General features: G+C 39.5%; 2 protein-coding genes across 2 annotated transcripts in view; both read left to right on the forward strand.

Annotated features, from left to right (window-relative positions):
* The window catches only part of ehbp1 (EH domain binding protein 1), a 131,494-nt gene extending 128,519 nt beyond the window's left edge, over positions 1 to 2,975 (forward strand). Inside the window, 2 exon segments of the mRNA XM_061690954.1 lie at positions 929 to 1,043; positions 2,203 to 2,975. Of these exon segments, the coding sequence (XP_061546938.1) occupies positions 929 to 1,043; positions 2,203 to 2,293 (206 nt within the window). The 3' untranslated portion in view covers positions 2,294 to 2,975.
* Positions 2,976 to 5,381: 2,406 nt separating this feature from the next.
* On the forward strand, positions 5,382 to 13,045 carry otx1 (orthodenticle homeobox 1). The gene is made up of 4 exons (XM_061690865.1): positions 5,382 to 5,687; positions 8,145 to 8,377; positions 9,542 to 9,693; positions 11,251 to 13,045. The coding sequence occupies exons 2-4, from the start codon at positions 8,278 to 8,280 to the stop codon at positions 12,013 to 12,015; spliced, it is 1,017 nt and encodes a 338-aa protein (XP_061546849.1). The 5' UTR covers positions 5,382 to 5,687; positions 8,145 to 8,277; the 3' UTR covers positions 12,016 to 13,045.
* The last annotated feature ends 1,961 nt before the right edge of the window (positions 13,046 to 15,006 follow it).

Genomic DNA, 15,006 nt, shown 5'->3' on the forward strand with positions numbered 1-15,006 from the left:
TACAACTTGTGGTTAAAATAACTGCCACCCTTAAATAACTGCCTCCCTTTTACCACTCAGGAATAAAATTGAAAAAACATACAATAGAAACATAACATTGTGAAAAAGCATGCAATACAAAAATGTATTAAAAAATACCTAAATATTAAAAAATATCCAAAAAACACAAATATTATTCAAAGTAAGACCATCCCTAAGATTATCAACTAAAGACAATTTGTCTCCAAATGAATTGACTAAAGTAAAAGCCTCCCTTTTCCCCAACAGGAAAAATCAATAAATAAATATATGTAAAAAAAAAAAATATATATATATATATATATATATATATATATATATATATATATATATATATATATATATATATATATATATATATATATATAATACAATTGAAAACACCTGAACTATCTGACAATTTAAAAAATACCAAAATATTGGACAGAAATAAATGGTGGTCATCCCAAAAACTAGCAGCAACTAAATACAATTTGTCCCAAAGTAAATTGACAAAAAGAAATGCCTCCCTCAAATAAATAAATTGGAACTTTTCTGCATCAGGAAAGAAATATACAAAAACATTAAATGGAAAACAAAATCACAAATATTACAAAATATACCAAATGTGATTAAAATATGTATATACTGGGAAATGTACTCGAGAAAAAACACTAATATTAGAGGAAACATTCCTTATTTGACAAAAGTAGACGTATTAGGAAAAAAAATTGAAACGAATTAGAAATGTGGCCCATTTTAGTTTAGTTTCCATTTGGTCAAATGTCCTCATTCACTTAAATCATAAATAATACATTTTGAAAACATGTTTGAGCTTTTGGAGCATGCGAAATATTAATAAATTTGATATGCCGGCAAAACGGTGGCTTTTTTGTTGACATTTTGCCATCGTTGCTTTTTGTGCCCTCAGATTGGCAGAAGACGGAAGCCCAGAAGCGTCGCGAGCAGCTGCTGCTGGACGAGCTGGTCCTGCTGGTCAACAAACGGGACGCGCTGGTCCGGGACCTGGACGCCCAGGAGAAGGAGTAAGTACCAGGCACAAAATGCCAACATCATTATCATCATCATCGCCTTAGCGGGAAAGGGACCCCCGAGGTAGGTGGGTGGGGGTCCTACCTGGACCCCATGGGGGCGCCCCCACCTGCTTGTTTACAAAAGTGTCATTTGATCAACATCAATTACAGTAATGATGTTCAATAATTAGCTTTTACCATACTTTAAAAGAGCAACGTTTTTATGTTGTAAGTTGCAATGATGTTTTTATGTCATCGCAGGATATTAGTGATGACCTCATCAAATGTTTCCTTCCCTAAAATTACAGATAAACTTAGTCCCCAAAAGGAAATGACAAAAATAAACGTCTCCCTTTCAGGAACAAAAACGAGTCGGGCGGGTAATTATCTCCCTTACTTCAAATCGTTAACCACTGAGGTTATTTTAAATTATGTTGCTAACCAAAACAGCAGCGCTGTAAACCGTCTCATGTGGAAATCTTGGCATTATAATTAAGAGAACTTCCCTGGAGCGAAGACTTCATCAAACATGGACACTTGTCTCGTCTGCAGAAAGAAGCTGTATTTAAAAAAAATAATAATAATCTATTTTCTATGATCTGACACACCTTTATTACCTTTTTTTCTGATGGGGAAAAAGGGAGGCATTTATTTAAAGGACCCATTTATTAAAGAGAGAGGCATTCGTTTTTGTCTAATTGTATTTAGTTGCCGCTCATTTAAATTAGACGTCACTGCCGAGCTGAGTTGCACTCTGTTGCTAACCAAAACAGCAGGACCTACTAAAGAAAGTAAACAGGTGTGGATTGTTTGTACCAAATAAACACCTGTTATTCACATTGTTTTTTGTTGTTTTTAATGTTGTTCTAGTTATGTAACGTTTTGATGTTTTTTGTCGTTTTTTTAACATTCCAGTTTTTGTTGTTTTGTTTTTTATATTGTCCCAATTTTTTGTTCTTTCTGGTGTTTCTGTTTTTTTTTTTTTTTTTTTTTTTTTGTAGTTCCAGTTTTTGATGTCCCTGTTGTGATGTTGACTTGACGTCCACAATTCCAGATCACTTTTTGATGTTGTTTTTGCTGTTTTGTTTTTTATCTTTTTTGTCGTTTTGATGTCCGGATCAGTTTCTGCCGTTGTTTTGATGTTTTTTGTGGGGGATGTTGTTTTTTGCAGGGCCGAGGAGGAGGACGAGCACCTGGAGCGGACGCTGGAGCGGAACAAAGGCAAGATGGCCAAGAAGGAGGAGAAGTGCGTCCTTCAGTGACGACACAACAACATCAAGAGCAACCAGAACAAAAGGAGCGTACGACGTGTGGCGGCGGTGGTTTTTTGTTTTGTTTTTTTCCCCCCCAATTTCATGCTTTAAAAGCAAGCGGTACTTTTACGGGGGTTTTGTGGGTGTCGTGATGTAAACGAGAACGCTCCAGGTGCGAAAATGTCTTTGTTTTTCTTTGATATCTGACTTTGAACAGTGAGGAGGTGGACTTTTTAAAAAGAAAAAAAAAGAGGAAAAAAGTTATTTTTATCTTTTATTCCATTCACTCTACAACTTTTTACTGTAAAATATCTTAAATTGTTCAGAACTGCAATTGTTTTTATTTTATTTTATTTTTTTGCTTGAAAGCAATTTACCAAAAAGAAAAAAATTGACTTTTCCACAAAACTGTCTTGAACTTTTTCCATCATAAAAGCTTGCAAGTCTGCTTTTTTTCTCTTCAAGAGTCATGCAGTCAAAGTGAGAAAAAAATATATTATTTATTGTCCTATAAGCTGCTTGTATGTGAAACTCCCATCACTTTTTTTTCTCCTGTTTGTATTCGTATTTATTGAGCTTTGCTTCCACATGCATTTTCTTCTATGAGCTCTCACATCTTCACTGTTTTATTTATTCCACCGGCTTCAAGACCAACCTTCAATAAAGTCCTTGTACATTTCATACTCCACGACAGATGCCTTCAGACTTTTTATTACCCTATTAAAATTATTTTTACTTGTGGTTTTTACTTTTATTTTTTAAAAATACACACACAGTTCTACTTTTTTTAGATAACTTTTTAGTAACGTGGTGGTTGAAACATTTTAAATAGGTTGAATTTTTGCCCACCAAAAGAATTATAGAACCGAACTTTCTTCTTTTCAATGAAAATATATTTTATATAAAATGTTGAAACTGAATCTTTCTTGGAGAAAGATAAATTATTAAATGATAGCTTCAGCTGTCCCGCCCCCCATGTTCTCCAATTCCCCAGCGATTTAACACGTGAAATGAATTCACTTCCTCTGAGCATGCGCGGAAGTAAGACTTCAACCATTACACATTTGACAATATGTAAATAATAATTATAATAAAAATCTCCTCTTCCCTACTTCCAGCCGCGGTGCTCCTTCAGCGGCACGACGGAGGGAGCTTAGCCGGCAAGGAGGCGCTGCGCGGCGGCCTCGTCCTGCTCCGGCTCCCCCTCCTCCTCCTTCCTTCCCTCCCTCCCTCCATCCACGTCGCTCCTATTGAAGGCGCGCAGATGAAGAGTGACAGCACTCTTCTCCTTCTTCTCCTTCTCCTTCTTCCTCCTCCTCTTCTTCCTCTAACTTTCACATTGTTAATCAGCCTCACTTAACTTTGTTTTATTGCACTTGTCACATCAGGGATTAAAATGAATAGAATAGATTAATTAAAATGGGATGGTTGAGAAGGGAGAGGGCACTTTGTGATGGCTGATTCGAATCATCATGTCAAAATATTGTTTTCGTCATCACAATTTATTACACAACTATATTATTTTAAATGTATTTTTGTTTTATGCATTTTTGTACGATGCATACTTTTTAAGAAATAGACAAAGAACACTTACCTGCCATGATTGAAATATCCCAAAATCCTCTCCTATGAGTTATGAATAAAAAACGTCCCCATCCGCGCATGTGGAGGCCCCACGTCAACGTCCACGTCCACTTGCACTGCACTACTGCTGCTCCATCCTGGAGATGGATTTATGGAAGTATAGATGGATGAAGGAGGGATGGAGGGAGCAACTTTTCCCTCCTCCTCCTCCTCCTGCAGGCCGCCTTAATCCTGAGCTTTAGCGGCTCAGAAAGGAATTCAAGAACAATTTGGGATTAGACAAACAATTTTAGGGACCACAAAAAACAAAACATAAAAAACGGCCTGGTCACTTGATACTTGTTGTAGATGACAAGAAAAGAACAAGCAAATGTTTCTTTTGCCTTTTTGCATCATTTTCACAAATAAATGAGGGGTCCTCATGCTGCTGTTTTTCTTTTTTAATCAGGCAACGTTTTATGGCCTTCCACACAATTCCAGACTCATTTCAAAACAACATCTCTTCTTCTTCTTGTAGTATGAAATAATTCTATTTATCATAAAATGTGTGTCTGTGTGTGTGTGTGCGTGTGATTTGCGGTGAAGGTGCTCCCTTATTATTCAACTTTACGTGCTCAAATGTAATTCTAAATGGGGATTAGGGCTCATTAATATTCATGAGGCTGGCACGGCTGTATTTATGTGGATGTGTGTGCTAGTGTGGGTGCTAGCAGTTGTGTGTGTGTGCGTGTGTGTGCGTGTTACAAAAATAAACACAAAAATTGATTAATTGTATGTTTATTTTATTTTTAAACGTGAAACACAAGTAAAAAAGTCCAGCATATGTTAGCGTTTAATTTTTTTTAAAAAAAGGAAAGAAATCTCTGAAATATTGCACCAGCATGAATTGGTTTTATAGTTCAATTTTTCCAAATCAATGTAATACACATAAAGGAAAAACTGTCAGATTTAAGCACATTATAGTCATTTGAATGCAAAAATAAAAAGTTCGTGTTTTATATAGTGACATTTTAAATATACTTGTTTTGTCTTTTTAATTTTGTTTTTAAATATAAATGTAAAAAAACTAGTGATTATTTATTAGTCAAATGCTTCCAAACATCTCCCCAAAAATGCTCCAGAAAAATAGAAATGCAAATACACAAGAAACTGCCAGATTTTTACCCATTTTAAAGTCAAGTAAAAGTAAAAATTAAATAAAAAAGTTTGGGTTTTAACCAAATAAAGTGACAAAGTGTCATGTTTAAATTTTAAAAATCCCATCTTTTCATGTTTTTAAACGAAAACAAGCTGAGGAGGCCCTCGGAGGAAAGAAATAAAGAAGGCGAGAGAAGAGAGAGAGAAAGAAATGGGCGTGGCCCCTGCGTCAGCCCGTCCTCCTATTGGCCGCTGTGCCCATCCTTCATGCGGAAGTGGCGCTCCCATTGGCTGTCGGAGGCGGGCCGGCAGGTGTCAGCCTTCTCTTAGGGGCGCGGGGCGGGCGGAAGGCCTCCATTAGCCTCACCAAAGCACCCACACGCACCACAAGCACAACCGCAACCCACACACGACGCACTCTCCACGGCCCACGGACGACCCGCCGACGCCGGAGCCCTCCGCCGGACCTGCTTCCAGAGCTTTTGAAAGCCGACATGTCGAGCGCTTTTCTAGCAGAAGGACAGCGACTTTAGGCGGCTTGCGTGCTTTCCTGCTTCCGCTGCCGTCGCCGCCGCCGCCGCCGCCGCCGCTGCCGCTGCCGCCGCCGCTGCTGCTGCTGGATACTCTGAATTAGTTTCACTTGCTGGAAAGCAGAAAGAAAGACAGGAGACACACAAACAAGGTAACGTCAAGTTGTAGGACTTTTTACGAACTTTTGGACAAAAATAGGTTTAAAAAAAGAGCCTGCTAAAAAAGTAAAAGGTTTTCGTCATCAAAGTTGTGTCCCAGGACTTTAGTTAATGAAAAAAAAAAAAGGCATTTTTAAATAAAGTTCCATTAAAAAGAAAAGTGACAACGTACACTATAAAATGGTACCTTTTAACCCACTTAAAAAAAATTGTTCTTAATTGTTTAAATGTATATTTTCATTAAGGTAAAAAAAAATATATATATATATATACCAAAGTACATTTTCTGTTCATTTAATCTAAATGTGTTTTATGCAACTCTGCACATAAAATGGGCTGTAACTCACTTATAATATATATTTTGGTCTCCAATTGTCCGAATTTTATTGATAATCTAGCAAAAATATATATTTGGCTTTTTCATTCAATTTTATCATAATAAAATGATTTTCATTTGAAAATTAGTTAGGCCGTCATGAAGGATGTGTTTAAAAAAAAATAAAAATGAGTACCAAGAGTACATTTCATCCAACTATGGCCTCGTTAAACATGACTTTATTGCTAAAAAAAAAAAAAAATGAGCAAACTCTTTTTTCTTCAAAATGTTTATTATTGAGTCTCCATTTATCAGAATGTTAACAATAATCTAGAGAAAAGACGCAATTACTTGGCTTCTTCATTCATAGTTATTAGAATACATTGCATTTTCACATGTTCCCCCCCAAGATTAGTTTATATGTATCTTGTGTCCCGGGCCTTTTAATCTAAAAAAAAATATATATATATGAAAGACACATTAAAATAAATTACCCATGCACATCAATACCAAAATATATAAGTGTGTGTGTGTGGGGGGGGGGGGCACAACAACAACAATAACAACATAATGACGTCCAAACAATAAAGACAACGCATCGTTTTAAAAAGATACATGTTGAGTTTTTGGGTCCGAACTTTTTTTTTTTTGTCCTTTTTTCCCCCCCCTTGTGGTCGATAAAGTGTGGAAGTTGAGTTGCTGGTAATGATAACGAGGGAGGGTTAATTGTTTTCAATTGTTTGCTGGCTGATAAGAGTAAATTGTGATTGGGGGGCGGGGGGTCTCAATTTGCACTTTTGAGCGCAATACACGTTGACGGAAAGACAATGAGAGCAACACAAATTGATGAAAAAGCTTCTTATACTGCCAAAAATAAAGCAAATAGTTTTACGCTTTTCTGCACAAACATCCCAAATGGATTAGCTTTAATTTTGACTAAAGTATTGAGCAAGTCATTGGAAATATTTCTTGATTTTTAAATGAGATTCAATATGCTACTATCATTGATTGAAGCAAATATTTATTTAGGTTTTTTCTTTCCCCCTGGGGACTTGATCGAATCCGAAAATAAATAACAGTGAAATAGAATTGAATGGATTTCATTTGGCTGCCTGGCTTGTTGTCTAAATGGAATTGAAAGTTATTTTGTCAAACACTGGGAAGAAAAATATCTGCTGTGATTTCTATTAATCATCAAAACAAAAAAAATGAATTTGTTTTGTTCGGTCAAAATACTTAAAACACTGCTTTCATTTATTCTACTTTAAACTTCATCCCCAATCAAAGTCAACGTTTGACCGGTATTCCTTACTTTTGATAAAGAAAACAAATGATTTAAAAGTATTAAATTCTAATTTTACACTTCATAATAATATAATAGATGCCATTTTTTTTGTTTGAGTTGCATTTGCACTTTTTGTTTTGAGCTACTCCCAAGTTTGTAAGACAAATTAAAAAAAATGTGGTTAATGTAAAGTGATTTTAAAAAATGTAGCAGCTTAATAAGAATTGCATACACATAATCAGCAGTAAATGATATCGATGTAATTTACAACACATGTGTCAAAGTCAAGGCCCAGGGGCCAGATCTGGCCCACCAAATCGTTTTGTACGGCCCATCAAAGCAATTCCAATGTCTACTTGGTTTTTGCGAAATAGATTTGCTCTTTTCATATCGTAAGAAAATATGTAATTTTATTTACTTTTTCACTAAAGCTGCTCCTTAACAGAGCAAATACGCCCCCCCCCCCCCATTCAATAACAATAGTATTTGTTTTTTTCCCCCTATCTTCTGATTAAAGTTTGTTGTTAATACATTTTCAAAATAAAATTTTAAATGAAGAGATATTTTACATCATTTCCTCGGTGGTCCTGCCACATTTTTAGACAAGTCAAACCAGTTCATTCAAATGATTCACTGAATGCAGAACATCTTGGGAACCTTTTAATCCCGTTTGCCCAATTTTCACGACAAAACTCCCAAATGCAGATATATTTGGCATAAGGGCGATGAAATGCAACTGTGTGTGTGTGTCTATGTAATAATGTGCTGACGTTCCCATGCAGTCAGTCGTAAGGGAAGCGACGACTTCGCGCAGTTGTGAACGTTGCACTTTTTGTGTTTCGCACGCAGCGAGCCGCCTGTGGCCCTCGCTCGCGTCCCCGCCGTCAAGCTGCAGCATCCCCGGGGCCGAGCAGCAGCAGCGGCGGCGGCGAGCCTGCAGTGGGCCGAGCTGGGCGGCGCCGCGGTGAGCGCCGGCTGTAGCATGATGTCCTACCTCAAGCAGCCTCCCTACGCGGTCAACGGCCTGCACGGCCTCAGCGGGGCCGCCATGGACCTGCTGCACCCCTCCGTCGGATACCCGGGTATACGCGCGCGCGCGCACACACACACACACACGCGCGCGCGCCTCCGCTTCCGCATCCTCCCTGACGTCACGCGCCTACATTTACATCATTTGGCTTCGGACTCACGCACAGTTCAAACGTGCACAAACAAGCACATTTAATGCTCACGTACGTGGGCTCGTTTAAAGTTATTTTAGGAGCTACAAATGAGGCCTTACTCATTATTATTATTTTCTTTGTGGGCCCTAAATGATCAGCGCTAGTTTATTGGTACTCAAGCAACAACACAATTTATTAGCGTTTCCATTCATTTTTCATTGTAAATAAATTACATTGTTTATTTGTCATTCCAATTGACACTTCCACGCTATAGGAACGACATTATTTCCCGCCACACGAGTAACAACCAGCAATGAAAAAAAAAAAAAAAGAACGAAAGTACATTTTCTAATCAATGAATTGAAATGTGGCCTCGTGAAACATTTTTATAAGGGCTCCTAACTCGCCTTTTATTTTATTGTCAGTGCAATAGATAATCAAGCTTCACAAATACACTTTTTTTTGGGGGGGGGGGGTCATTTTTATTGCAACATATTTTTTAACATTAGTTTAAATGTATATCATGATTAAGGTTGTCCCGTTTTTTGTATGTGCTTACAAAAGCTTTTAAAGTAAATAATAAGTCCCTGTTAAATAAAAGTACAAAGTGGCCCTCACACCCTTTTTTTTCTTGGGTCTCCAATCTTCAGTGTACTCGTTATTGATAGTCAAGATAGTTGGGCTGTTCATTTTATTTTTATTGTAATATATTACACATAATCTTTTCAACATTCGTTTATTTCTAGAATATAAGGTTGTATCCCGAAAACAAAGTTCCTGTGCAAAACTATGTATACCTACTGTATTTAGTTAATTTCTTTATTTTCGTCAACGCCCCCCCCAAAAAAAAAAAAACAACAAAAAAAAACATTTGCAGTAGGTTAAATTAGGTCCACTCTGGGAAAGTTGACCTCGGGAATTGCCTGTACAAAAAAAAAACCTGTCAGATTGTGGAGAAAAAAAAACAAAAAAAACACAGACATACTTGTTAGCCGTCACGTTTAAAAAAAGAATGAACAGTGAGACAACGCTGTCTTTTGTGAGGGTGTTTTGAACTTTGGACTTTTGTTGTGTTTGTGTTAGCGACGCCGAGGAAGCAGCGTCGCGAGAGGACGACGTTCACCCGATCCCAGCTGGACATCCTGGAGGCTCTGTTCGCCAAGACTCGCTACCCGGACATCTTCATGCGAGAGGAGGTGGCGCTCAAAATCAACCTGCCCGAGTCACGCGTCCAGGTCGGCGCCTCCACCTCTCACACAGTCGCTTTAAAAGCCACATAACGACACTTTTTAGGCCAGTCACCCCCCCCCCCCCCCCCCACACACACATTAAATAAATGACCAGATGCTATCAAGGAGCTAATAGGCTAATTCATTAGCTCAGCGGGCGGGCTCTTTTTAAGTTGATTTACGACGAGGACATTAATAACGTTCATTTGTCACTTCAAATCACTTTGGAGAAGATCGGAAGCGTCGTCTGATTTTAGTTAAAAGTGTCCACAATTAAATTTTGTGACCTTTGAACTTGCTACCTAAAGTGACCGTCGCCATTTTAAGTGAGGAAAAAATGTGCGTATGACCTTAAATAGAAAATGGCGTCATTTAAAAAATAATCACTATAATTTATGGATTAAAAAAAAAATAAAAGGTGATCGTTGAGAGACTCAATTATGACTCAATTTAATGCAAACATTATCCATTCGCCAGAGATAATCTGTAGTCAAGTATAATGTTTTGTTTAATACCTTTTAGAGTCGGGTAGTGTACCTGCATGGCTACCTAAACAAACAAACAAAAAACATAAAAATATCTATGAATGATGTTGGCTTCAAACTGTTATATATAAATGAAATGAAAATACAGTGCGTTGGATGTGAAATAAATGGCCACCAAAACGCTTTTGATATACAACTGCTGATTTGATAGATGCAAAATGTTGACAATTTGTTCAACTGTTGTGGTTATTTTGGACTTCTTTCCAGACTCTCGCCCATGTCAGATTAAGGTACAAAATGAGGTCTAGAGGCCCATGGAGGCTACAGACTCTCTCTCTCTCTCTATATATATATGTATCCAATGTACATTGGCTGTAATAAATGTTAACATTTAAAGCTCAACAAGTATGATGATGTAGCATTCAAGCATTGTGGTGATTTCAGACTTCTCCCATGTTGATTTAACCCCGAAGTGCCTGTGGAAAGGGGAAAAAAAAAAACGTTTGTTTAAAAATGAACATTGCACAAAAAAGTAACTAGCCAATGAAAATCTTTAAAACATAATTGCTCAATGGATAGATGGAAATGTTAAATTCGAGGGGTGAGGTTAAAGTATTTGACTTCTTTCCAGAAGACCGTGGTTGAAATATGTTGGCGACAGGCTCCTCCTATTAAAAAAAAACCAAAACAAAAAACAATTTCTGATGATTTCTGACTTGATCCATGTTGAACAAGTACAGTAAACTCTAAATGCCATAAGAATTCAAAAGTTGCCTATTTTTGAGAAAAAAATGTTAAAGAACTATTTCTAAAATGTTGTAATCTTTATAAAAACACAGACATATTTTGTTGAGAAGTCATAATCAAGAATAGAAATGTTATGATATCAAAGTCAATGTTTTATCAGCGAGCCAGTCCCCATTTATAGCTACGCACTTTTTAAATGGTAGCACATTATTTTTTTGTGGACCCTTAGTAGTCCGGGCACCCCAGTTTGAGAACCAGTGTTCCAAAATGTTCTCAGTGCTGAAATCTGACTGCCCAGAAAGATCTCTAAGGTGGTGTGTGTGTTTTTTAGGTGTGGTTCAAGAACCGCCGGGCCAAGTGTCGTCAGCAGCAGCAGAGCGGCGGGGGCGCCAAGGCGCGGCCCCCCAAGAAGAAGTCGTCCCCGGCCCGCGAGAGCACGGGTTCGGAGAGCAGTGGCCAGTTCACGCCGCCCGCCGTCTCCAGCACGGGTTCGTCGTCGTCGTCGTCCGCGGCCTCCAATCACGCGGCGGCGCTGAGCAGCAGCACGGCGCCGTCCATCAGCACCGTGTCGTCCATCTGGAGCCCCGCCATCTCCCCGGGTAACGCCCCCGCTCCGGCCGCCGCCCCCTCGGCCGCCCCCCTCCCCGAGCCCGGCCCGCCCTCCAACGCCTCCTGCATGCAGCGTTCCGTGTCGGGGTCGGCCGCCGCCTCGTACCCCATCTCCTACAACCAGACGGCGGGCTACGGCCAGGGCTACCCGGCCCCCTCCGGCTCCTACTTCGGGGGCGTGGACTGCGGCTCCTACCTGGCGCCCATGCACTCCCATCACCACCAGCTCAGCCCCATGGCCGCCTCGTCCATGTCGACGCATCCGCACCACCACATCGGCCAGTCCTCGGGACACGCGCACCACCACCACCCGCACCACCACCACCACCCGCACCAGGCCTACGGCGGATCCGGACTGGCCTTCAACTCGTCCGACTGCCTGGATTACAAAGAGCAGACGGCCGCCTCGTCCTGGAAGCTCAACTTCAACGCCTCTGACTGCTTGGACTATAAAGACCAGACCTCCTGGAGGTTCCAAGTCTTGTGATCGCTGACTTTTTTTTCTACCCCCGATGAAAGCGGCTGGATCGCTTGGGAGCCGGAACACTCTCGCTCTTAGAATTCCCGGTCGGGAACGTGTTCCGCTATGTTCTTAATCCAGAACTCTCACAGCCGGTGGGTTTGGTGCGCTCGGGAGCCAGAGCACGCAGACGGCAGAGTGTGGAATTCTAGGAACTCTAGGGGCCGGAATGATCCCGCTCCCGAGTGCTTCGGCTCCTGAATATTCTCGAGCCGGAAGCGCTCGCGAACCGGAAAAATCTAGCTCCATGAATTTCGTGTTTGGAGCATGTTGCGCTCCGGACCCGGAATTTTCGGAGCTGGAATACTCCTGTCTCCCGAGTGCGCCGACCCCTGAAAGTTCATGAGCCGGAACTCTCTGCTCCAGAATTCAGAGTGGAACACGCTCCTAGAGTTCCTCACTCGGTTTACTAGACGCTGCAGCTCTGAGATTTCAAGCTCATGAATGTTCAGGTGCCAGAGCACTGGAAACTCCTACAATTCTGCACTCCGGCTCCAGAGCTCTCCAAACACGCTCCGGTCCCGGAATCCTCGGAACCACAGTGTTCCGGCTCCTGAACGTTCACGAGCTGGAACCCTCAGAGCTGGAGCGTCCGGGAGCCAGACCGCTTCGGCTCCTGAACGTTTGTGAGCCGGAACTCTTGGAGCTGGAAATGTTGGAGCCAGAACGCTAGAGTCGGGACTTGCAGGAAAAAAAATGACGAGAACAAAATACTTTTTTTAAAGGTGGGGGAGACGACCAGAACAGCCGTGTGGAATATCAATCAAAAAGCCCCTCATTACACACTTTTCTTTATTTGTGTTCTTTTTAGAGGAGAGTTTTAGTCAGCGCCTGAGCTGAAAGTGTGTAAATATGTATTTGGGTCAGTTCCAGTGACCGCCTTTAGATGGTGTTTTTTGCAACTCTTTACTACACACGTTGGGAGGGAAGAAAATTACTGAGGGGAAAAAAAAAAATGTAAATGTTTCCAAAGAGATTAAATTGGCGCCCTTAAAAAGTCCAGGTTTTATAGACTATGTTTTTGTTTAAAAAAAATAAAATAAAATAAAAAGAATAAAAAAAAAATGTTTTAGCAGAAATCTAAAGTAATGAAGCAGGAAGAATTTCAACAAGATCATCAAAGGATTCGCTCACTTCATCTTCCTCGTATTTCTTTGGCTTCGTGTTTGAACACAGCACTTGGCAACAACAAAAACCATTTTGATTTGACTTCTCATCCCTCTGGAGCGCAAACTGCAACCACTTCCCCAAAATGACTTCTGCTGAGATATTGAATGTATTCGTCCCCCCAGAAACAGGCGAGAGCACCCTCACTTCCATGTTCATCCAATAAAGATCCCTTCAGTCATGTTAATTTTGTCTCAATTTGAGTCCATTCATTTAATCTGTCAGATTTTACAAAAATTAATTACATAAAGCATCTAAAATTGAAACCTTAACTAAAGAAATACCTGAGTGGACACTCTTAGATCGCTTCAACGAGTGCACACTTGTTATTTGAATCTACGTCTCGTCGCTCACTTGCGATCAGCTGACTGAAACGTGGAAAATGGGACGCGTTCCTGCCAAAAACGTGTCGTGACTCAGCAGTTTGGCGCCATCGAAAGCCACGCAGGGAAATGTTCCCAGATGACGCGTTGGGATTGTTGTTGAAAAAGAACTACCTACGGTGCAACAAAATAAAAGAATTGTTTAGATTATTAAAACAACTTTTACAATTCTGAAAAGAAAAGAAAAACATTTACGACTTGTTAGACAATTCTTTTAAAGATAAATACACTAAAACAAATATATTGGCTTGATTTTTAAGGAAATAAATTCAAACTGCAGATTTCTGTTTTTTTTTTAGTTCAAATATATATATACATATATTTAAAGAGTTCAGCTGAGTTTAAAAGTGCATTAAACCTAACCTACCTGAACTAAGAGTTATTAACCCATTTCTCAAAGTACTTGAGTACATCTTCAGCGAATGCTAAATATCGTTAGTCTAGTACTTGTCATTGTTGAATGTTTTCGGAAAACATTCAACAAACAAGAAGCACTCTTCTTGTTGTTCACTTGCCTTGATTCAGCCATTGTGCGCTACTATGACCCGGATAACTGAGAATCTACAACTGTAAGAAAAAATACACAACCCAATCCAAATCAAAGAAATAATTGATGACAAAGCTTTAGCTGTCGTAATTTTAGAAGCCGTATGAACGTAAACACAAATTGCTTTATGGATCCATATTTCTCGTAGGCATGTTGAACTTTTGACGCTGTCGACGTGGCCATGAAGTGAACTGGAACATGTCATGTCCAATCAAGATTTTAGAAAAGAACAATAGAAGATATCTGTTCGTTTGGCATTTTCCATACAGGAGCATAACTTTCACGCTCGTCTCTGATTGGCTGAAGGACGGCACAACAGTTTGTCCTCCTCGCCTGCTCATTGGCTGATGGAAAGCAATATGATTCAACAAATTTATGTTGCGTATTCGCAACTTTAAGAAAAAAAAAAAAAAAGAAATCAGTTCCTTTGCGGTTTTATTTTGTCAATAAATGCATACAATATTACTACTATTCAATAATTTAAATATTTAGTCACTAATATATTTTAATATAGTGGACAACCGCATACCCGTGGCACTCGTGGATTCACAAATTTGCATTTTTTTAAAATTATTTTTTTGCTCTAACCAACCTTGAAACTGCTTGAGGGTTTATCCTCACTTAAGAATTATTGGCGTTAAAAAAGTCTTTTTGTTTTCCAATGGAATTATAATGGGTGTCAATTATCCACGGATTTTTGCTATTTGCGGTCCGACCCGGCCCCTGGTCCCCCGCGAACAGCGGGGCTCCACTGTATATGTAACAAAAAACGGGTAAAATAAAAACTATTTTTTTAAGTTTAACCCAAACATATTGAAGTTGAATTTAATGGTGTCAAATGTTTTTTTTTTTGCTTCTTTA

Source organism: Phycodurus eques, chromosome 11, assembly GCF_024500275.1.
Source record: "Phycodurus eques isolate BA_2022a chromosome 11, UOR_Pequ_1.1, whole genome shotgun sequence".
NCBI classification, from domain to species: Eukaryota; Metazoa; Chordata; class Actinopteri; order Syngnathiformes; family Syngnathidae; genus Phycodurus; species Phycodurus eques.